This window comes from Lonchura striata, chromosome 8, assembly GCF_050655825.1.
Source record: "Lonchura striata isolate lonStrDom1 chromosome 8, ASM5065582v1, whole genome shotgun sequence".
NCBI lineage: Eukaryota > Metazoa > Chordata > Aves > Passeriformes > Estrildidae > Lonchura > Lonchura striata.
Genome location: NC_140710.1, coordinates 21,788,141 through 21,811,181, shown reverse-complemented (window position 1 = coordinate 21,811,181; position 23,041 = coordinate 21,788,141). Strand labels below are relative to the sequence as shown.

Sequence of the window (23,041 nt, the reverse complement as noted above, 5' to 3'; positions counted from 1 at the left end):
ACTCCCCGTTCCCCATTCCCCACTCCCCACTCCCCACTCCCCACTCCCCGTTCCCCATTCCCCATTCCCCACTCCCCGTTCCCCATTCCCCACTCCCCACTCCCCACTCCCCACTCCCCACTCCCCATTCCCCATTCCCCACTCCCCATTCCCCATTCCCCACTCCCCATTCCCCATTCCCCATTCCCCATTCCCCATTCCCCATTCCCCATTCCCCATTCCCCGTTCCCCACTCCCCACTCCCCGTTCCCCGTTCCCCATTCCCCACTCCCCATTCCCCGTTCCCCATTCCCCATTCCCCATTCCCCATTCCCCGTTCCCCACTCCCCACTCCCCGTTCCCCGTTCCCCATTCCCCACTCCCCATTCCCCGTTCCCCATTCCCCGTTCCCCATTCCCCGTTCCCCATTCCCCATTCCCCATTCCCCGTTCCCCACTCCCCACTCCCCGTTCCCCGTTCCCCGTTCCCCATTCCCCATTCCCCGTTCCCCATTCCCCGTTCCCCATTCCCCATTCCCCATTCCCCGTTCCCCACTCCCCATTCCCGCCTGCTCCCGGCCGCTTCCCGAGGGGCCGAGCCGAGGCGCGCGGGCTGGCAGCGCCCCCTGCCGGCCGCGCCCGCCGCAGCGCTCCCATTCCCGACTGCGCTCCCGCGTCGGGGCGGGCGGGACGGGATGGACCCCACGGGACGGGATGGACCCCACGGGACGGGATGGAACCCACGGGACGGGATGGACCCCAGGGGACGGGATGGACCCCACGGGACGGGATGGACCCCACGGGACGGGATGGACCCCACGGCACGGGATGGACCCCACGGGACGGGATGGACCCCACGGGGCGGGATGGACCCCACGGGACGGGATGGACCCCACGAGGCGGAATGGACCCCACGGCACGGGATGGACCCCAGGGGACGGGATGGACCCCACGGGACGGGATGGAACCCACGGCCCGGGATGGACCCCAGGGGACGGGATGGGCCCCACGGGACGAGCCCGGCCCGGCAGCCGCGCTGCGCCGCAGGCAGCGGGCCAGCAGGAGCGGCGGGCTCGTGTCCGCATGAAGCAGAAGGAAGGAGCCGCCGGGCTGCCCCGTACCTGAGCGCCGCTTTGGCCGAAGCCCTGGCGGCACAGCGGAGGCGGGAGACGGCTGAATTCATAATGTAAAGCTGCAGCACCTATGGCTGCTTTGCCATCGTGCTGCTGAGCAACGGGCTCTGCTGGCCCTCCAAAGGCTCATCAGAAGGAAGGGGCGCTTTAGGAGGGAAAGTTTCCCCATCGGAGGCTGATTCTCTTGAATGTTAGACCATGTATTAAGACACCTTCTTAGATTTCCCAGTCTAATTTTGCCCCCAAGGGTAGCAGAGATCTACCTCAGGGAGCAGAGCAGAGTCCGGATCCTCTGTTGAATGCAACCATCTGTTACCAGAGGCCTCCTCGTGCTTCGTCTGCAGACGCAGTGCCCAACCCGGTTAAACGAATTAATTCTTTCCCCAAGGGGCTCTGCTTAATGCAGGGACTTCCAGAAGACCCCAAGCAATATGTTTGCCCTACCCCAGATTTATTTGTTGAGGTAGGAGGGAGGTCAAAAGCACTGAGCCTTCCATTTCAGTAAGTTATGTGCCCGATGACCTGCTGTAGGAAGAACTATTGATCTCTGCTTATAACTCCTGTTAAGAGTCCTGTGCATATCGACAGTCCTGGAACACCCCACATTTAAATACTAGGAGTACCAAAGACAACCAAGCAAATATTTTAGCTTGCTGTCTGCAAACGTTCCTTCTGACAAAATATTTCTGGTTTGATTGTTTCCAATGACATATAAGAAAGCTGAAGTTTTATTAGTTTACAGCCATTCAAAATAATAAAATATTCCAAGATATTCAGGGTTTTAAAACAGGCCATGTTACCTACTCCTTCTCTATAATGCTGAAACTTGAGGAGAAGGAGGAGCCTCTCTATTACTAGTTTGTTGTCAATAACATTCATAGTGCATTAAAAAGTCCATTGATTTCACTCAACTATCCATCCCACAGAAATTTAATGAAGTTGGTAGTGAGACAGGACAAGCCCCATGGTTTTTGCCACTGTACCAGTTACCTTCAGTATAGCATTGTACCATCTCCATCACAAGATGATTTATGTCAATAGCATGTGAGGAGCAATTGCCCTTAGAGGCAACAGATAACCATAGAACAGCAGCATCCAAAAAAAAAAAAAAAAAGCAGAGCACAAATCACTACTTATAGGTTCCAATTAGGAAATTATTTTCTATTTAATGTGGTCTATTTTTTAAACATTATAATCCAAATAAAAAGAAACTGAATTTAGAAATCTTTTTTAAAAGCTGAAAGAAGCACTGCTGAGATGTAAGGAGGTGCGTGGGCCAGTACTCAAAATATTTGATATAATTTTCCACCACATTCATCAAACCAAATCCATGTAAACTTTGAACAAGTTTGGCAAGAGCCATAGTGGTTTGGCTTTACTGCCATATAATGGAAGAAGTTCCTTGTGCATTGGCTATCCCTTTGTAATGGGCAATATCACTGTGGTAAAATGTGTTTATATGTCTTAAAGCAATCAGGAATCAAGGCAATTCTTTGAAGACAATTGATAGGAATTTCATGAGTGTTTCTTATGCTGCCTGGTCTGCATAGCTGCCTACATGGGGAGGTGCCAATGAAAGCAGGCAGTATTAGGTGCTGCCTAATGAAATCATCACCTGCCTTCGTGCCCCTTCCCAGAGCCTGCTCCTCACAGGCAGCCTTCAGCACATACACAAACGGATAAATCATCTTACCAGCTCAGAGGGCGACAGTGAAATTAGAGTCCTTCTCTGCTCAATGCAACAGTTTAGTCATTTGAGACAGGAAATCACTTTGTGTTGGGAAGCAGTACTGGGTAAATCTCAACCAGTTTTCAGAGCAGTCAAGGGCTCAGGTTGCAGAAGGAACAATGTGATTATGATGGGCATGAAGCAGAACAGGACAAGTTCCAGCAAAAACTCCACAGAATGTAATAGCAAATGTTGTGCTTGGTGTAGATCTCTAATAGGTCATTTAAAAAATATAACAAGATTCATTCTACAAATACAATAAACTCCTAGAGCTGTTTCTATAGAATTGTGGTAGGATTTTCCTATACAAATACTTGTCTGTGCCCTGCATCACCCCGAGCACAGTTCTACAAAAATACCTGCACAAATAATGATGTCAAGGAGGAGATACAGAGAAGTAGAACTTCTTTTTCTCTCCCACCTTCATCAGCTGCAGTATCTCACTATCAGTTAAAGCTGGCAGAGGGATCAGTGACAAGTGCCAAAAGATAAGGAAGACACAGACTGCTGAGGACAACTTTGAGAAGTATCTCCTGTGAAGGATCTGCTCCAGAGCTGACTTAGATTCTTCTTTGTCAAGGCAGAGGCTAAACTTCGGAGTCGTGTCAAGGCTATTTTTATGATACTAAGATCTCCCTGGGAATTTATGAGACTCTCTCTTTGGATTTAAATTATCTCTTCAGGAAATGTGGGTTATAGATCAGTCATTTGAAGCCAGCTGACCTCAGTCACCTTCAGTGACAGGTAAACTCAGCTTAAAGTGAAAAGATCCCTAGGGTCAGTGGTTTATGAAGGGGGTGTGGGTGTGTGTGCACTATCAGAATACTCAAAAAAGAGAAGCATGATGCAAAGTGAGGGCATTCCACTGCAGCAGTGCTGCAGACACAAAACACTAAACTAATGAAAGAACATTGACATTTCATTCCAGAACCATTAATGCTTCCCAAATGGTCCAGAATTAAGTGGAATTAAATTCAATAGTGAATCTCACTTTATATAATGATACAAGGCATTAATATAAATTACCTGTTGAGTGAAAAAGGAGCTAAACAGTATTTGTGGCATTTGGGTTACTCAAAGCAGATTTTTAACAATTGCCTGAAAAGGTGCTGCCTTTTTTATAGGTCATTATAATTTACCTGTAGAACTTCATAATTTTCCTATCTGTTTTACATGCAAGAACATCAATTTCAAGCTGAAATGCTTGCCTCTAACATTCAGGGTGGGTTCATTAAATTCAGAACAGCAGTCAAGGGTGAAAAAGTCACTTGTCAAGCTCATCAATCCACCTGCTGCTCTCCTGTGTTTCTGCTGGGCAAGGAAGTGTTCCAGGTTTCCAGTAGCTTTGAAGGCGATTGTGAGGCAGCAAATTGCCAGGAATGCTAGAGAGATTGTGGAAGGCAGTAAACCACACAGTGCATTTCTGGTAGTTTATGATTTCAAAACGTGAAGCTCTATCCACATTTCAATTTAAGCATTTGTAGCTATTCTGAACAAGGGAGAAATTAGGAGATGCTGGATTCTATTACAGGAGAGTTCTTTGAAGCCCTTTTGAAACACTATCCAGATACTCCATCTGAAGCTCTCATTTAGAGTAAGTACTACAAAGGATCAGCTATTTGAAAGAAATTAAAAGGATGGAACATTTTCTTGGCTGTTAGACATCTGAGAAATCCAGAAGTGGAAGATGCCAAACTATCTGTCATATGTGTACTTCCTGTAGTCTTACTCTCCTGAATGAAATGTGGTTACCACAAGGGATATTTGCAATTGAGAAGGAGAGATCAACTAGATTTGGCTTTCATAAAGATGGCCTGTCTCTTAGAAAGTGTTTTACAGTTTCTGTTACAAATTTGAAGGAAAGGTTTTCTCATTAACAATTGTCAGGTTACATTTTCAGCACAGAAGAATTAAGGATATTGGGGTAAGTTTCAAGCCCCCATTTTAGAGTTTTAGGCAAGCACTTTCATCAGCTGATTGGAATGACACCACAGGCACCCAATATACTTATGGGACAATTTATGAATGTGCTTCTATTTAATCAATCCCCAAAGTAAAAAAAAAAAAAAAAAAAAAAAAAAAAAAAAAAAAAAAAATCAAAGTACATTTTAGAAGCTATTATAAATAGTAATTACATTATTCCAATCTTTAAAATATAAGACAAAAATGTATTTCTTTAAAATTGAATAACATTAAGGGAAACCTTTCTGATTTCATTAGGTCAGTTTTCAAATCATAGATAAAATATGCTGAAAAAACTTCTGTAGGTGGTTCAATCCCCTTCTCAACACAGGTCTCATTATTTCAGGTCACTTGTGCTGTGTCCAGTCTAGTTGAACCCTTCAAAGATGGAGATTCTGCAAGTTCTGCTGAGTGCTGATTGCTGTAACGCATGGTAAGAAAGCAATCCACAGGCAAAACTTTCTCCACTTTTCTGAACACAATAGGAAATGTTCCACTTCCTATCAGAGGACGTTCTCACTTAGCCTTCTGGCTTGAATATAATACCTTTCAGGAATCAGGCAACAGAGCTTGTACCTGGGGGAATCTAACAGGTATCTAGAGGTGTCTCCTCCATTTAGGCTTACATGAGCCCACTGTGGAAGAGATTACTTAAGTCGCTCAGGATTCAAAAGTTAGCACAGTAAGTAAAATCTTTCCATTACTTTGTGATTTATGGCTGGTTTGTTCCCTTGTTTACAAAATTAGTTGGGTTTTTTACCAGTTAAATCTCTTGTAGACTTATTGGGGAGGTGACAAAAATCTGAGAATTGTCACTATCACCAGTATTTTAAAATGGTCCCTTAAAAAGTGTGCAGTGATTTGACTCATATCTTTTAACGAATTCTGGAAGCTGTAACATCACTGCTAGAACTACTGGTAGCCCTTCTGCTGCTTTCAGAAATATGCATCAAAGACACAGTTGATCCTTTCTATTTTGTTCCCAGTTACTTGCAGAAGAGAGGTCTGGATCCAGACAAGTGCTGGCAGCCTCTTCTTCCACCTTCCTGGGATACCAGGGCAGCACCAGGTCAGATCTCTTGCCAGATGTGAACATGGGCTGTTTTGTTTAAGCTGGGAAGCTGATAGTGTTGAACCCATCTATTTGAATAAACCAGCTGGCTGTCCTCTTGCCATCTCTGATATAAATCTATATGGCATTGTGAAACTTTATTTATTTTAAGCTTGCAATATTTAGCAAAGCAAACCAAAAGGGTTCTTTCTAACTTCCATAGCATTTTTTCTACTGAGCTATTTGTCGGAAAGATATGTTCATGTATAATTAAATGTGGCTTGCTTAAACCTTTGCAGTTGGTAGCTTAATATATATTTTGTTGTGCTTTGAGCACAAAGACTATATTATGCTTTTGTTGGCATCCTTGCTGGTTAGAATGCCAACTGCATAATTTTGTTCTCTGCTCTATGTCAGAATTCAAGTGCCGAGGGCTCAACAGGTGGTGCTGGGATAAAGTTCTGGCAAATCAAATAGGTAATGTGGTTATTTCTTTTGTCAAATTATAATTGGAAACAGAGACAAGTAAAATGAAACTCACATTTTCCTAGTGCAAAAGAGAGACTAGAATTAAACTCAAATCAGTTTCCATGACAAATAGACATTACTACTGGAGCTTGGTCTGTAAATAAACATGCAACACCTTAGTTTTGATGTAGAATTTTTTTTTCTCTGTAAATTTAAACCTTAAGCATCAGTGTTTAAACAATAACAGAAGAGCAGAGTCCTCCATTAATCTTGTCTTGCTTGTACATATTTAGGAGAAAATATGCTAAAAGCTTCAGAAAAAACTTTGAAAATATTTAAATCTGAAAAGTCAGAGAATTTGAGACAATCTGTGATACATAACCCAAATGTTTAACATAAGAGTTTCCTGCCATATTGTTTTCTAATAATTTCTAGATCCATGTTCCCAGAAGAAAATTATACATACGCTGGAAATTCCAGTGAATGTGCTGAATGAGGTGCTGCTCATTTTATGCTTGACTTGGATATTGTTTGTTAATCCTAAAATCATAAAAATGGGATAAAATTTTCTATAACAAAAAATGCAACAAATCATATATTCATAGTTTGGTTTTCCAAAATTGCACATAAAAAGGCCCTTGCACTTCCAGGACTATCCACTTTGCTATTGTGGCTGATCTTTTTTACACCAAGATGTTTTTATTTTCCTCTGAGGACCTATCCAAATCTAATATAAGTAAGCTTATTAACAGTTCCAATGATTATCATGGTTTTGTTTAGTTTTCCAATCCTCCTCATTTAAAGACATTTCTCCTAAACTACACATTCTCAACTCAAAGTTTTGTTTTGTCATCTCTGAACTCATCATTCTTCTTGCAGTGGCCTCCATCCCTTAGGCTGTCACAAACATCTTTATGTCCCTTTCAAGCTCTTATTTAACTGCTTTTGTCTGGGACCAGATGGTGCATCTTGTTCTTTCAGTAAGTCATTCCATCAGTGATCAGGAACTAAGCAGCATGGAAAAGGAGTATCACATCAACCCAGAACCATTTTGCATACCATGGTGACTCTGGTTTGGTTGAGCAGAATGCACACATTTCTCTCCCTGGCTGTGGGTGTGCCACTGAGTGCCAGGGCTGTGGTCAGGGGATGGGACACACCTCACAGAGCATGGCCTGAGAAACTCCTGAATATGGCATCAGAAATTGCTGGATGTGACAGATCACAGGGTAAGCACCACCTCACGTGGAGCTGTGAGGAATTCCCAGGTGGTTAAGGAGGAGTTTTATGAGAAACAGCTGAATTACAGAGAAAGGTAGGGCTCTGTGTTGGGGTTGTTTTGGGATTGGGATAGTACAAGGCCAACATGCTGGAAAACTGTATCAGCTTACCCATACACAGCTGAGATTGCCCTGTTTTGGTATCAACAGTACCAAAATTATAATTCAACACCTACAGAAGTTGGAAAAGAGAGTAACTGGATTCATAGAGAAATAATAAATCCATGACTCTTTTATCTGTTGCCTTTTGCTGGTCATCAGTTTAATTTCTTCACACTTTTCAGTATGAAGATACCTGGGAACAAGAAGATATTTACTGAGAATAAAGATCCCAGTTCAACATGACACTCTTCACAATCCCACACTTGGACTGACCCTGTTCTATCTTGGTTAACCCAGGAAAGCTGCACCCAGTTGTTTTAGGAGTTAATCTGTAGCTTCGCTGCAAGGGACTGGCTCAGAAGGTAAAAATTATATTCCAGCCAATGTATTATTAAGTTCTTTACCCCTTTAAAAATCCTTTTCCTGAATTACTGCATTTCTAGACTGACCTGAGACATGCCATGAGGACAGATGCCTAGTCTCTATGATTTTCATAAATGTTCAATACATAAGAAATAGTCTTCTGGCTTTACTTTTATTTTTTCTTTTAAATAACCTTCTTGAATATTTATCTTATTGATCAGATAGCTTTTTTGAAAAGAAACAGCTGAGATAATGTGGCCTTTTCATTGACAAAAGATTTATGTCTTGCTTGGAAGGACTTGATACTTCGAGGGCTCACAGCAGACATAGTCAAACACAAGTAGCACATAGTCCCGTTCTTATCCAGGGGAACCCAGACTGCTGCTCCCACACTTCTTTTCTGTGAAATTAAAGCAGCCACACTGAAATCGGCATAGATTTAAAAACATGATAAAAATTCAATCAAGAAGGAAGGAGATAGGCTCAGAAGCATTTTGAATAAATGAATACTGTGCAGAAATAAGTAGGGTGTGCATGAACACTTCTGGTGACCTTCTTTAGGAGCCACCTGTGTGCTTGCCAGGCACCCTCTCCCCACAGGAACGGGTGAGGAGTTCAGCCACAGGGCTGACCAGCCTTTCCCCACAGTTGTCACAACCATTGCAGTTGGGCTCTAGCATTTGTATCACTGAATTCTGTGCTGAGCCACAAAGAGAAGGGAAAGAGAACAAAACGTGTTCTTAGCTTTGCTATGGACTGCATGACAGACGGTGGCACTGACTTGGGGTCACTGACTGCTCAGAGAAAAGGCTTATCTGAATTTCAGCACAACTTTTTAACCAATGTCTTAAAAAACCCTAAAATAAACCACTATGAGTTTTTGTTTTCATTTAAGCAGGGGTTGAGAAAGGTAGACTAAAGTAGTAAAATTCTGCTTTTCCCAGGAGATCCTTAATTTTCTCCAAGGATAATATGACAGTTTCTACCAGCTTTGCCACAGCTCAAATGAAGCAGAAGGAATAAATGTCTTTTAGTGTGTGGTGCTTGTACTCAGATGAGCTTTCATGGGAGGCCAGAAGAAGGGCAAGGGATTGGGTGTAGCTTCATTTTCTGAAGTGAGCAGGTAAACCTATGGGTTTTCCTATTCCCTGCCCCTCATCCTCCTGCCAGTCCAGAGAGGTCAACCCATGGAAGTGCTACTGATGCCAGCATAAACTGAATATTGGAAAACACAGGCAGAATTTGCCCCAGAGGAAGTTAACCATGAATTGGCTTTAAAAACCATCTCCTATTTAATATAAATAATGCTAATATCTTCAGAAGTATTACTGTTATACTGACACTGAGAAAAGAAAAAAACTGAATAGCCAGAAAATTCATTTTATTACACATTGGAAAGCCTAGAGGTTAAAGCACACAACGAGATGGCCACAGACCTGCGGGCCATTTCTTCTTTAGACAATATTCTGCATTGCACCAGCAAGTCACCATGTTTCTTTTTCAATAATTTCATCCATAAAATGAGAATGAACCTACATGGCTCCCATTCCAGTGAGGATGGTAGAGCTCATCCGACTTGGTTATGAAATGAGACTGCTCAGATAGAAACAAGCTCCTGAAATTCAAATTATTCATATTACTCCATGCTGTTCTATTACAGAAGAATGGCAGATTCTTCTGTGCTATTTAAGAATAGAGAAACAGCATTTTTTTCCTGGGTTTTCTTTTACATTGTTACAAATTTGAATAGGATCTGCATTTTACCCTTTCACATACAGCATTTGATTGTCATGAAATATCTGTTTTATATTGATCTCTTAGAAAGAGTCTATATTATGTTTAATTTTTTTGAAAATAACAAGAAAGGTTTTTTTCTGTGTAGCTGTTTGCTGTTGTTTTCTGAGAGCACATAATGAAACAGATATTTGAAGAAATATGGGAGCAGGGGTTTAGTACATGTATGTGTGTGAAAAGTGTTTAAACCTGCAGCCAGATTTCAAATTTTTCTTGAGTTTGCATACAAAAAGTGTAAATATTTAGACTGAAAGTAACATCTGTATTATTAAAAAATAGGAGGATTAAAAAAATCCTCCAGAACAGGAGTATTGTAGGCATTGTTTCTCCTCTCTCCCAGCACTCTTTCAGCCCAGAAATAAATACTTGGAGTTATATTTTCATCTCAGTTCAATGTACCAGATTTTAGCGACTCAAATCCCTTTTTCCATTAGTGTGAGTTAAGCTGCTCAGGCTTTGTCCATGGATGTTGCCCTACTTTTGTCCCTGGCTCTTTGAGCCTTCAGCTCAGTTCCCCTGCTCTGGACTGCCAGGTAGGTGAACCTCACAGGGCTCTGGCTGGCTGGAGCATCACTCCCAGGCTAAAGCAACACCTGCTGTGCCTCCCCAAACTGTGGCACATTTAACACTTCCTTCTGCCCTCCAGGTCAGGACAACTTTTGGGATCACAGCCCTGGCAAGGGCTGCTGAGTGCAGCCAGCCCAGGCCAGCAGTGCCCCATTACTGGCACTGGGAGGGCTCCCAGCACATCTGTCCCTGTTACTCAGGTCCAGAGATTAGCAAGGGAAGAGGCTGGGAACCACTCTGGGTATAGACCTGTGTGCAATCTGCCAGCCCAGTCCTGCACAGAGCTTCCCCTTTTGTTCTTGTTCTTCTTGGGTATGTGCATGGGGCATGGTGCTTTTTGAATACCTCTTCACTTGTCCCTCTGAACCATCCTCTCTATTGTCCTTTCAATTATTTCATCTTATTTTCTTTTTACTACAAGTAGTCTAAAGACAGTGGACTTGATCCTTATCATTATGCAACATAAAATGGCAATGCTTATCCTGAAGTGTCTGGTTTCCAGTGACAGTCACAGTGACAGACATTGCCTTGTACCACATACCTAAATTTCAAAATGTTGTAAGAGAAGAGCTTGATACCTTACTGAAATCTATTTCAGCCTTTTTTATGCTTCTATTATGATTAATGGATGAAACACAACCATTTGTACTGCATTTATTATCACAAACAATATTGAAAGTAATTTGACCCCTACAGTACTTTCTTTTTTTAATAATACTATACAGTGGCAAAAAGGCTATGAAATGCTGTGCAAAGATCTTTATCTTAGTTGAACTGGTTGAAATACAGGCAATGGAAATTCTCTGGGTTGACACTGGTATAATAGGAAGCAGCATATGACCTACATTTCTGAGCAATGTGCTGTCATCACAAACTACATCCCCATGCATACCCAACATATAAAAAGTTTATTTGTCAGCCTGCTCCTGTGAGCTCTTTACTTATGGCTACTTTATCATGTGAAATAAGCCATGTTTTTCATTATTAGAAACATAACACTCTGGTAAAATCTGAAGTTGTATAGGAGAATGTGAATGCTTTTATTATGAAGTCATTTTGCTGTAAGCACTGGAGAAATCAGATAATGCCACACTGAGTTATTCAGCTAGCAGGTCAAGTGTGATAGAACAGCATGGAGTTCAGAAAACCTCTCCTGGAACAGTGTGGTTCAGCAAAGGACTAAATTCCATTTCTCCATGGACTTGAATAGTTTGGAACTCAAGGTAATATTTTTGTCTGCAGCTTCTTCAGCTGGAGACTGTGCACTTGTCCACAACCCTTCTCTGGCCATGGGCTGTCCCTTGGAGGGTTCTCTCACAGCTACCAGAGGAGAGGATAGCATTGTGTGCCATTTGCTATAGTGTGTACCAGCCATTTAGCTCTGCAGAGATCCTCTAAGAGCTCCCCTGAGGAGTCAGAGCTGAGGTAAGACACTGACTGACATACCTGAATGCCAGTACTTCTTACTGGTCACATACATTCAGCAGAGCTAAGCTGCCAACTTTCTAAATGTAAGGAAAAGAATTATATCCTGACATTGTCATTCTCAACTTCAAATCCTCACAGGTGGATAAAGTAAAAAAATATCAGGCTTGGAAGAAATTTACTTTAAAATGGCAAAGTTAATTAAAAAAAAAAAAAGCACAGCTAGCACAATCCATGTAGAGTCTGCTTAAAAGACATACTAAAGGTCCAGTTTAAATGTATACCATTAAATAGTCTCTTCAAATATCAAATATAGTTACCATGTATAAAGAGCAGAGACATGGTTATCAGGTTAAAAAAGGCCATCCTTCAAAAAGCAAGTCCTGTTCTATGGAGAAAAGTAGATAAGAGGCTTGACTTGGAGAAGTTAACTGAAACCACTGTAAATAGGCCCATAACACTTTGAAGAGTTACTTGTTAAACATACAAACCTAATAACTGCATTCACTTACCTCAGGCTAGAAGGTAATTGGTCAACTAATGGTGCCAACATATGACAGAGGTACAAAAGCAGCAGTTCTGGAAGAGAAAGCCATTGCAGGAAACCTGAACATGTTATTTGCATCAATAATCAGTAAGGGAGGACAGTGAGGTTCCTATATGAGACCAAAAGTATCTCCAGGACTGCATCAGATCAAAGTGTCAAAAAAATATTGCACTTGGAACAGAGGAGATTCCCTCAAATATGAAATACCCAGTACTTATCAGTATAATCAATTATTTGCACTGACCTCACTACCACAGGCAAGGAAAAAGAAGGGGAAAATATGTGAGAAAGGCTCAGAGGTGACCCTGCGACCTTAGGACCAGTAAACCTGAAGTGCTGCAGCAAACAAACTGGTAGAAGTTATAAAAAGAATCAAATCAATGTGGGGAAAAATATGTCACTCAAAGAGGGTTGACTGACTGTTGTAGAAGAAATCATGTCCCCAAACCTGCTAGAGTCCCATGAAGGGATCGGAACGTTCATTTTTATGAGGAAACCCCAGCAGCCCAGTTCAGTGTGCACCCTCCAAAGCACAACTGTGTCCTGCCTGCCTTATTGAATGACCCAGCTCTGTTAGAGCCATCAAAACCTACTGGATGGTACAGAATTCTCTGTATTTCTGATTCTTTTGAAAGCTGCTAGCCAAACCTCATATGTATCAATTAGACAGTGAAAATGTACTGCTGGAGTTGCCTATGGATTCTAACATAATGAAAAATTGCTTGCATGCTGTAGAGAGACATAACAGAATGTTATTGCCATTGTTCATCCTTTGGAATTTGGTCTGAGTCTGAGCTTGTTAATCAGCAGTTCGTCCTGCTTGTACTCAGCGCCAAGAGTGAATTTCCTCTCTGTGCTTTTGCACTGGAAGCTTTGCCAAAGGTCTTTTGTTCACGATGTCAGTCAGCTGTGCTCTTGCCTTAATTGTGCCAGTAACTCATGTCTGGAGATTATTCATTCTGCTCTGGTGCAACAAGCAGCATGTCAGCCTGGAGCTGGTGGATACACTGGGTCTTGTGTGCACCCAGTTCAGGTCTGGGGACACCAAATGTGATGCTGGACCTTTTTTCAAGTGCCCTGCAGCCCTGAACAAGGGGATTTTGAAGGTGTGCTAAGACTGTACAAAAGCTAATTTCTTGATACAAAATACCAAGTATACAACCACTCATGTTGTCTGAGTACTCCTGTTGTGCAAGATCATTATGAGATTTGTTCAAAGAGGTTTGTTTGAGATTATTACCAAGAAACTGTAAAATCACTGTCAGGGAAATTAGTTTAAATAATATCTACTACAAAACAGTAGTTATGGCAAAATTAATAGCAACTTCTAACACAAGTATTTTTTCTTGGTGTGTCTGTCTAGATTATAGTTGTACATAACTTTGCAAAACCAATTTCATATCATGGGCTAATTCTTTTAAAGAAAAGATCAGATATTCTTGGCCAGATTGACTATCTTGTTTTACTCCCTTTCTCAGAAAAAGTAATAGAAAAAGCATGAAAGAAAACTCAGTTGAGGCAAAATTAACAGAATTTAAGAGAAAAAAATTAAACCATAAAATCACAGAATGGTCTGGAGTTGGAAAGTACCCTAAAGGGACATCTTCAATTGTATCAGGCTGCTCTGAGTCCTGTGCATCCTGGCCTTGAATGGATCCAGATCTCCAAGTATGTGTTTGAAATACTTTTCCACCTTCCCATGTTCACCCAGCTCAGTGCAAAGTCCTGCAAATGAAAAAATTAAACAGAGATCCCCAAAAAAAAAACAGACACAGGCTGATGCCTTCATCTCCTAAAGGATTTTGATGTCCTGTCCCAATAAAGGTTTAAAGCAAATATAAAATTGTTTTCATTAGCTGTTTAAAGTTTGGATGAAAATATTGTGGTACTTCATTTTTCTTGAGACTTTTTTCCCTTCCTTTTTTTCTGTTTTTTTTTTTCCCCACAAAGCTACTTCTGAAATAGTCTTTTGTTGGCATAAATGCTGTTCCAACTTTTATCCTTGATAAAAACTACAATAACTAAGAAACAAACCTTACAAAGTAGCTCATGAGTAAATGGAATTTAATGGGGTCAATTATCCCCACATGCTTGTGCGCAGGTTTCATTAATATTAATAAGTCATAGACATGCTATTGAGCTGAAGAATAGGCTGTCACTGGCCTCTACATGCTGTTTTTTGTGTGATGATTTAGGATTATTCAAGAGAACACATTCATTTCCAAATGTCAGTGGCAGAAAAACCCACATTTGCCCATTATACCTGCAAGATACAGAAAGACTGAAAAAATAGGTTAAACGACTGAAACAGCGCAGATTCCGTTTGTGCTTTTTCCATAATGCAGAATCACTTTACATGCATGTCTCGCCATAAATATTTAATGAAGTGGAAATGAATATGTAGCAGGCTGGGTTCTTCCCTCTAAGGGTTAAATTCCATTTCTGCAAATTGGTTTGTGCCCTATTTCTGTTCCTGTGTCTCTGTGCATCTAGACATTTTCTTGGCATCTCTAACTCTTCTGAGGTTTCAGGAGATCTTTGGAGATTTGCTAGTAATTGACCTGTTTGGATTGCCCTGACTGGCATTTGCTAAAAGATAATACAGTCCTGCATTTTGTTGTTAAGTGCTGGTTGTGTTATTAACTTGTGGCCAAACCAGAAGAAAGGCTCAGGAGACATCATTTTCCCTCAGACAACTTCATTTGGTTCTTACGGTAATCTCCATTAAAATGAAGCACTTTGGTCTCAGCTGAGGGGCGTCACATATTCCTTAACTTGTCAGCTGTGTTTGGCCAGTAATGAATACACCCACTTTGCTTTGGTTTTTTTAATATATTTCTGTACACTAAGGGTAAACAATCAACATCACATCAAAGTCAGATGATTTAACCTTCTGCCACTTCTCTAACCACTGAAGAGTTCCTGCCAGGGCTAGCTGGGTATTGGAACATATGTAAATGTTTTCTGAGAAAACAGAATTACCAAGTGGAGGAAACCTGATGTTTTGTCCTTAGAAAACAGGAATAATTAATAATATTACATCTACCATATCCCAAAGGAGTCTGAATGAACTCTATTTGTTTTATTTTTATCATGTAACAGGAACAAGTCTTGCTCTCAGTTACAATAACATAGTTCTGGAAGAACCTCCTTCAAGTTAAGTTCTGCCATAATTTAAACTGGTACTGTCTCAGTGTAATACATCTGCTTCCAGCAAAGTTCCTCATCTCTAGCACCATCTTTAACAGCCAAGAAGAAAATGAAAAATAGAGTCTGGAAACAATGAATTAATACTAGCCAGATAAGCATAGGGAATCTACTTTGTGTAACACAAGAATTAAGTACTGCTGATCTTTGCAAGTAGCAATGACAACTCAAATACAATACCTTAGGGCCTGCAATAACCTGGAGGCTAATTAACTGCAGAAAAGGCTTTTTATATTACACTTTGTATTAAATAAATTCAGCACAAATCCGTAGAGACCAATAATCATTTTTAGGCAGTCTAGCTGAATTTTACCCCAAAAGTGATCAAGCTACATAGAATTCTGGCTTGTGAAGTGTCTGATTAATGTATTTTCCTCCAGTAATTCAGGTGCTTAAGATGAAAATAAGAGCAAATAAGAAAGCGATGGAGATAGAGGAAGTCTTCTGTCAGTATGATTTTCATGATTTTTTTATCTCTTTAAACATAGTACTAAATAGAAATATATAGAAAATTTACTTCAGGGATAAAATTATTCTGGTTTTAAAATGATGTGTCATCATTTTAAAACCAGAAGCTGATGTGATCAAGTGAGTAAAAAAGGAAGAGAGGAGGCACAGCTTAATTTCAAGGCTCATCCAAGTTCCCCACTCTCTCACTGTCATCTCCCAGTTACCCCCAGAGAAAGATTCCAGCAGGATACAAGCACAGTGCTGCAAGGCCAAGGGCTGGGCACAGCAGGGATATCAGCAGGGATCCTCTGGGGGAAAATAAAGTCCTGCTTTTTTTCATAAAACTTCTGATCACAAGTAACAAGTGGGGTGCCTCCAAATTTGTGTGCAGTAAATATGGCATCAACTAAGCCACCTAAAAATACACACTAGGAGTAAATTATTTCTGTTTAGGTCTCAAGGAAATATCCCTCTTCTCTTTGTAGATGTCTTTGTCTTGTTCTCATCCTCTCCACACACACTCAAGAAAACTAGAAGCAGAAACAAGGCAGAAACCACATCTAATTTCCATACTTGGCTTACAAATAAGACATTGCTCATTTTTTATTTCCAAGCCAGCAGGTATGTGAATCAGAACTGGTGAGCTAAGTTTTAAGTTATTGTAGAACTAGGCATTCTTTTTGAACATTTCTCATACAGTTATAATACACTGAACATAGCAAGAAGTGGAAGCAAGTATAATCTGGCTTGAATCTATTCAGAACCTTCAGGTTAAAGAACTTTTCCAGTACTTTTAATTCCTTAAAAGAAAATCTGTCTCCTTCCAGGTGTCAGAAGGAGGTGTCAGGTACGTTCACTAGTATCTGATGCTGTCTCTGTCTTGAGAGATCTGAAATATCAATAGGAGCACTCAAGAACACCAGTATAATCTTTGCAAGACAGCGCAGGATAAAGCAAAAAGAAAACCATATTATCTGATGTCCTTATCCCAAATTTGAAAGAAAAGGCGTAGACACTGGTGGAGTTCACAAAATTATAAAATTAAGTAAGCCTGTCCCTCACAGAGAGACTGGCACTCCCTTTTGGAAAAATGAAACTTAGCCACCAATACAAGTTTGCATTTAGGACCTTCATAGAATAACTGCAGAAATTTATGGTGGGAGTAGTTCAGAGAACCCTTATCTCTCCTCAAGTTACAACCCCACTAATAAACAACTTGTCAACCTGCATCAGGAGGGCTTTACCCACGAATTAACACATGAGCTGTTTACCATCAGCCAGCCCCAGCTGCTCGCAGATGGAGGCAAGCTGCTTTATCCCTTCATTCTCCTAGGATTTGAGATATTATGGCTGAGGCAAAGTTATCACATTTTAATTGCCATACAGTACCAGGTAAGTAACAAGGATTTATACCTAGCTCCCCTTTTTAACTATTGGTGCTTGGGTTTTGGTTTTTTTAACATTTGTAGAAGTTTCTCAGAGTCAGGGTTAAGATAAATGCACTGGTCTCTGGAATTCCTGTGTTATGCACTGTTTGCACTGTGGTTCTCTCTTGACAGAGAGGTCATCATGGCATCTCCCTGCTGACAGCATCCTGCATGTCACCTCTGGCAAGGTTTTGGCTGAGGCTGCTGGACAAAAACCAACACACAAAACCATTATTCCAAAGTTTGGTTGTTTTTTGGGTTTTTTGGTTTTTTTGGGGTTTTTTTCGGTTTTTTGGTTTGTTTTTTTTTTTTTAAAGAAGATCTGAATCCCATTAATAAAATTATGGCTTTCAAAAAAAATTAAAAAGGAGGAGAGTTTCTCCTATAGTCAAGAACCTTCCTTAATGAGATCCAGACAGATTTACATTTTCTAAAAGCACAAGACTTTGGGTTTTTTCCATTTAAATCATCAACTCCTGTATAAATTACATTTGTAAGACCCACTGGCTCCAATCAAAGGGTATTTAAGAGTCTGTCTGGCTGAGTTATGAAAGGACCAGGTAAGAGGAAGTGGAAAAAAAGGCAAGCTAGAGCATATACATTAGTAAAATGACTAATATTACTACAAATCTGATTTGCCATTTCTTTGGTTTCTTTCATGGAGATTTAAAGATAATTGTAGCAAACATTCAGGAAGAAAAACTAAAAGAGAGTCAAATCCTGCAAAGAGAAGTCATATTTACAAATGCTCAATATTTCTTCTGGCTTATTGTATATGATTTATGAGGTGCTTTTCAATATTAAAGTTCTTCATTAGTTCATTGGATACACAGTCAAGATTAGTAATGAACTAATTGTCATAGAAAAGAATTTATGGCTTACAGTCTCCAAAAAATCAGTAGTTTGGCTTCTGTGGGTAAAAATGAGGTAATGTAACAAAGTCCTGACTATGAGGAAATAGTTTTTAAAATCACAGACAAATAAGATTAATGCTACATCCCATGCTGTGCTGAAAGGGATATCTTGCATGGTTAAAAAATATATTTAAAACACATCTAATTTCCTTGGGTTTTCCTGGTTTACCTTTTTCTTTTTTTTACATAAATGTTTCCCATTCCAATAATATAACTTTTTCCTTGTCACATAGCTTGAATTTTCCTCAGCTTCCGTTATGAAAATAAATTAGTTGAATTATCTTTTCTAAAAGCCAACTTCTCATTGAGATTTCCACTCAGCTAGCAGTAACACTAAACTCAGGGCTGGAAATCAGGACATTGAAGACAATATTGTATAGTTTTCTTTCTTTTAATTGATGGAAATATTTCCAGTGCTTTTGTTTCTCAAAATCTTGGTAAATTTTGTCCTTGAATTGATCTGGAAAATTGTTTCAAAATGAACTTGTAAGAAAACAGGAGCTCTTTCAGTGCAATGTTTCATTTCAATACATGTTCACATAATTTTGCTCGTTTGGACAAATATGGTCATTTAAGGCAGTTAATAACAGATCTGTAGGCAAGGCAGATGGATCTGTGTAAAGCAAGAACTCCCCTCACTGGTAGCTGTACCTCTCCTTCAGCTTTTGAAAAACTTTTACAACAAGTTTCAGCTCAAAATCCAAATCCAAAGCAAATACCAAAAGGCTTAATTAATCTCTTTGGCTTGTTTTGCATGTGTGTTCTGTTTAAGCTGGTTGTTTTCCATCTGGTCACAAATACCAGGGCCTTTTTAAAGTTGTGAACATTGGGAAATCTGCAGAAATTAAAACTATATATCCAATTTTAATTTTTCATATTTTTTTATCTCTAATTCCAGGCCCAGAAGGTTTAAATAGCCTCATGAAAGCATGAGGGCTCCAGCTTTTCTCTGTGATTCACCCAGTTTGGACATCAGAGAGCACCGAAGTCAAGAGGTTCAGACAGAAAATACTAATGGATAAACTGTTATAAATAAGATTCACAGTGACATATTAGAGAATCATATGTTGTAAACTGAAAAGAGTAGGATTGGATTCAGCACATGGCAGAAAAATGCATGCTTATGTGAAGAGAAGCTCCAAAGCTCTTCAGGTTAGTTTTGCTTTATCTGTACATGCCAAGAAACACCAGGCCAGGCAATCTACACTTACTAATTTTCACCCTATTAAAGAAAAGAGAAGGAGAGGGAAAAGGGCAGTACAGTTTTCTCTGGCAGCCTATAGCACTGTAGGAAACATTTTTATACAGAAGTAAGCTGCTATTCATGAATAACGGTTTCAATTTGAACAGAAGGAGCTACTTGGGTAACTTCCTGCTAGAGCTTTCCTGTTCCATCTGGGACATGAAGCAGTTGTGCTGTGCCATAACCAGGCTGCAGCCAGGGTGACACTGGCTCTCAAACACACTCCTCTTCTGCTTGCTTCCAGAGCAGTTCTGCCTAATGTCACCAGCTTTTTGTAATCAGAGCCATCTTTTTGGGTTACCTAAAGGTGAATTTCATCCCCAAAGCCCCACACTGATGTCCTCTGTACCTCCACAGCTGTGATGCCACCAGCTCCACCTCAGGGCAGCGACTACCAATACAACGAGCAGGCAATTCCTACACCCCCACAAAGTGACCAGGTGAACCAAAAAGGCCTCTTGACTATTTTAACTTATGGCAAATTCAGAGACTCTGACCCTCTCTCATGTTTACAAGACCTACCTACTTCCCCATAATTGTCACAACCTCTTTAGCATTTGGAGAAAATGAAACTAAATTCAACATGCCAACATCAAATACTCAAAAGACAACTTTTAATTTAATTACTGTAGACATAGAAAAAGGAGTCCTTTAAGGAAGTCTGTCAACTAAGAGCTATATATAATTTTTAGGGAGTGAGTAATCCTTAGTGATTTTCCTAAACAGATTTCCTTCAAAATACACTTGTTTGCTGCACAGGGTAGAATTACTATAAAATCAATGAGTTATTTTTCAAAAGTGTGATTTGACATGTGATGATACCAGAGCAGATAGTAAATACACATCTCTTAGTTTGTCATATTGATCTGAGAAACATGACTGGGCATTGAGAGCCCATTTTTGTATCTACTGAGAAAAGGGCCAGGACGAAGTGTTAACTGCTGGAGTTAAAGCTCTTTCAATGATTTCAGTAAGCATTTTTCCAGATCCAAAGCCTTTCTATTAAGTTCAGTGCTCTTTCAGTCAGGGCTGTGATATTCATTGAAGCCAAAGAACAGCAAAGCTTGTCTGATCTTTTTGAGACTCTGGTTTCAGTTAAATAACCCAGTGGGCCCTTCTCTGAATTAGTATTGCAGAATATGTGCCAGCAGAGAGGGGACTGCTTAGCTGAGAGTTATCTGAGAGTGCTCCAGAGCAAGGAACCCAGCAGACCATGCAAGCTGCTACTTTTGAGCCCCTACTTTTGAGCTATTACAAAGTAAAGCAACTTTCCAATCTTTCATTTCTTTCCAGACTTGGATCAATTTATTTCTTCCTAGATTTAAATTCCCATTATTTATTTCTGAGTTTCTATATTAAAATGAACAAAACCTTACCTGATTTAATGCTTAATTTTTTAAAGACAGGCATTACTTTTGTTGAATAACAACTACAATCTGCACTTTTGTGAGCATTAGCAGAGGACCTGGAAAGAGACATTCAGAAGCATGAATTCAGAGGTGATAATGTAACATAAACTGAGGAAAAGGACCCACATAGACTCTGTGTTAAGGTAAACCATAAAAAGAAGGAGCAGAAGAGGAAAAGTAGTTAAGTGAATGGTATGTAACACATAATCTAAAGCACATTTATCTTTCCTTCAGCACACACAAAACTTTTGCTAGTTTCTTTTTACAGTTACTGAATACTCACATTATCTGAAGTTAAAATTTCCTGTACAGGGCTTTAAAACCTTACTAAGGTCTTAAAAATAGGCTTAATAATAAAAATATTTAATAATTTGCAACCTACACCAACTCTTACACTCCTACTACATTCATCACATTTTCTGCCACAAACAATATCATGAATGTATGTCATCCACAGAAATACATTTGATGTACTTATACCAGAATAATAGTGCTTAATTACCTTCTTACTACTTCAGCTCTATTTCCCATACCTGGGTATGTTTGCTCAGCAAGTCAGCCTCTGAAACACGAGTAAATGTACTCATTTCTACAGCTGTGAGATTTCTGAAATACAGAAAATTTCAATAGCTCCTTCATTCAATCACGTACTTAAAAAAAAAAAAAATCTCAGGATTAAAGAAATCCAGGGAAAGAGAAAAGATTAACCTAGAAAAGGCAGACCAGCAAGTAAATAAATCTGAGCTTCATTGTCACTTCTCACTTCAAAAGAGGATTCCTACAAGGGCCTGGCCACGGTGCTTGAGCTGTCACAGGTGGGACAGGGGTCAGCAAGGGTCTCCAGTGTGCACAGCAGCCGCTGTGACATTAGTCAGGGCCACGGTGCAGTGGTTCCAAGGAGGAGGAATGGGCAGTCTGGCCCAGAACCGCATTTTTCTCTCCGCTTTCTTGCAGTTACCACACGGAGCGCAGGAGTCAGAGCTGCCATGGCACCGTAATGGAAATAAACGAGCCCGCAGAGCCGGCAGCGGGAGGTGGGAGCGGGAAGCATCCTCATCCCGGCCCCAGCGGCCGCGTAAATCTGTCCCTGTCAGGAGAGCTCCGGGCGGCGCTCGGCACCCGCCGCTCCCCGGGAGTCAGGGAGAGTTCAGGTGCTTACTGTGTCATCGGGCCTGACCTTCAGAGGCGACATGGCCAGCACGTTTGTTTTCCCACAGCAGTGATTGCTTCAGTCAATTATTATTGCCCATCCTGCAGTGCAAACACATAAGGACTTGATTTACAGTGCAAAATATACATCCTGAATTTACTTCCTCTTTTATTTTTGGTCTGCCATAGCATCTCCAGCTTAAAGGGATGACAGCAAATTACTTCATAGGTAAATATATCTACATATGAGGAAGGATAAATATCAGTCATTCAGGGCATCCTGAGATGAACGCTCCATTATAGCGCTGGATGTGTTGCATCACATGTGATAATATATTTAAAGGGTTTTGCATTTTGTTTTAAAAGTGCTCTTTTTTTTCTGCTCCTACCTGAAAAAAATCATTAGCAAATTTGTTGATTTGGCAATCTAACCATTAAATCCAGTTTAGCTCAGATTTAAGATTGTACATTCAGTTCTTTAAGCAATGTTTAGGTATTACCAATATACTGAAAGATAGATGAGACAGCCTCATGGTAATACAGCTTTTAACCTTTCCTCTCCTCTACCATGACGGGGGAGAATTACAGTAAATGATGGTTACCTTGTCTGCAGTATGGACAATTGATTTGACCTCACTGCATCTGATGCTCTAATGGACTTCGTGGCTGAATCCCTGGAGATATAAAATATGTCCAAGTGAATTGGGGCAGGTTAAAGAACGGACCTGCTTTTCATGGCTGGCTCAAGCTGTAATAGATCTCTGGTTGTTCTGAGAAGAAGATTAAAAATGATCAATATCCAAATCATTAAAAGAAAAGTGGTGGCTTCTGTAAATCTACCTT

General features: G+C 40.4%; 1 protein-coding gene and 1 long non-coding RNA gene across 11 annotated transcripts in view; one reads left to right on the top strand and one right to left on the bottom strand.

Moving 5' to 3' along the window:
* The window catches only part of LOC110479824 (uncharacterized), a 112,900-nt gene extending 90,624 nt beyond the window's left edge, over positions 1-22,276 (top strand). Inside the window, exons 1-6 of one of the 10 annotated variants that reach the window (XM_085586021.1) lie at positions 131-3,584; positions 5,149-5,235; positions 5,356-5,484; positions 5,789-5,871; positions 6,271-8,065; positions 11,670-16,809. In XM_085586021.1, the coding sequence (XP_085442147.1) occupies positions 674-1,168 (495 nt within the window). In that variant the 5' untranslated portion in view covers positions 131-673 and the 3' untranslated portion in view covers positions 1,169-3,584; positions 5,149-5,235; positions 5,356-5,484; ... (1 more) ...; positions 6,271-8,065; positions 11,670-16,809. Of the gene's footprint in view, positions 1-130; positions 3,585-5,148; positions 8,066-11,669; positions 16,810-19,295; positions 19,550-22,003 lie in introns of those variants that run through there. The other 9 variants (XM_085586019.1, XM_085586022.1, XM_085586018.1 and 6 more) reach the window with 9 other exon arrangements.
* On the bottom strand, positions 21,634-22,828 carry LOC110479839 (uncharacterized). The gene is made up of 3 exons (XR_002467005.1): positions 22,801-22,828; positions 22,227-22,300; positions 21,634-21,655 (listed from the first exon to the last, which is right to left on the bottom strand). It is a non-coding gene; the product is annotated as an uncharacterized LOC110479839 (long non-coding RNA).
* Positions 22,829-23,041: the final 213 nt, after the last annotated feature.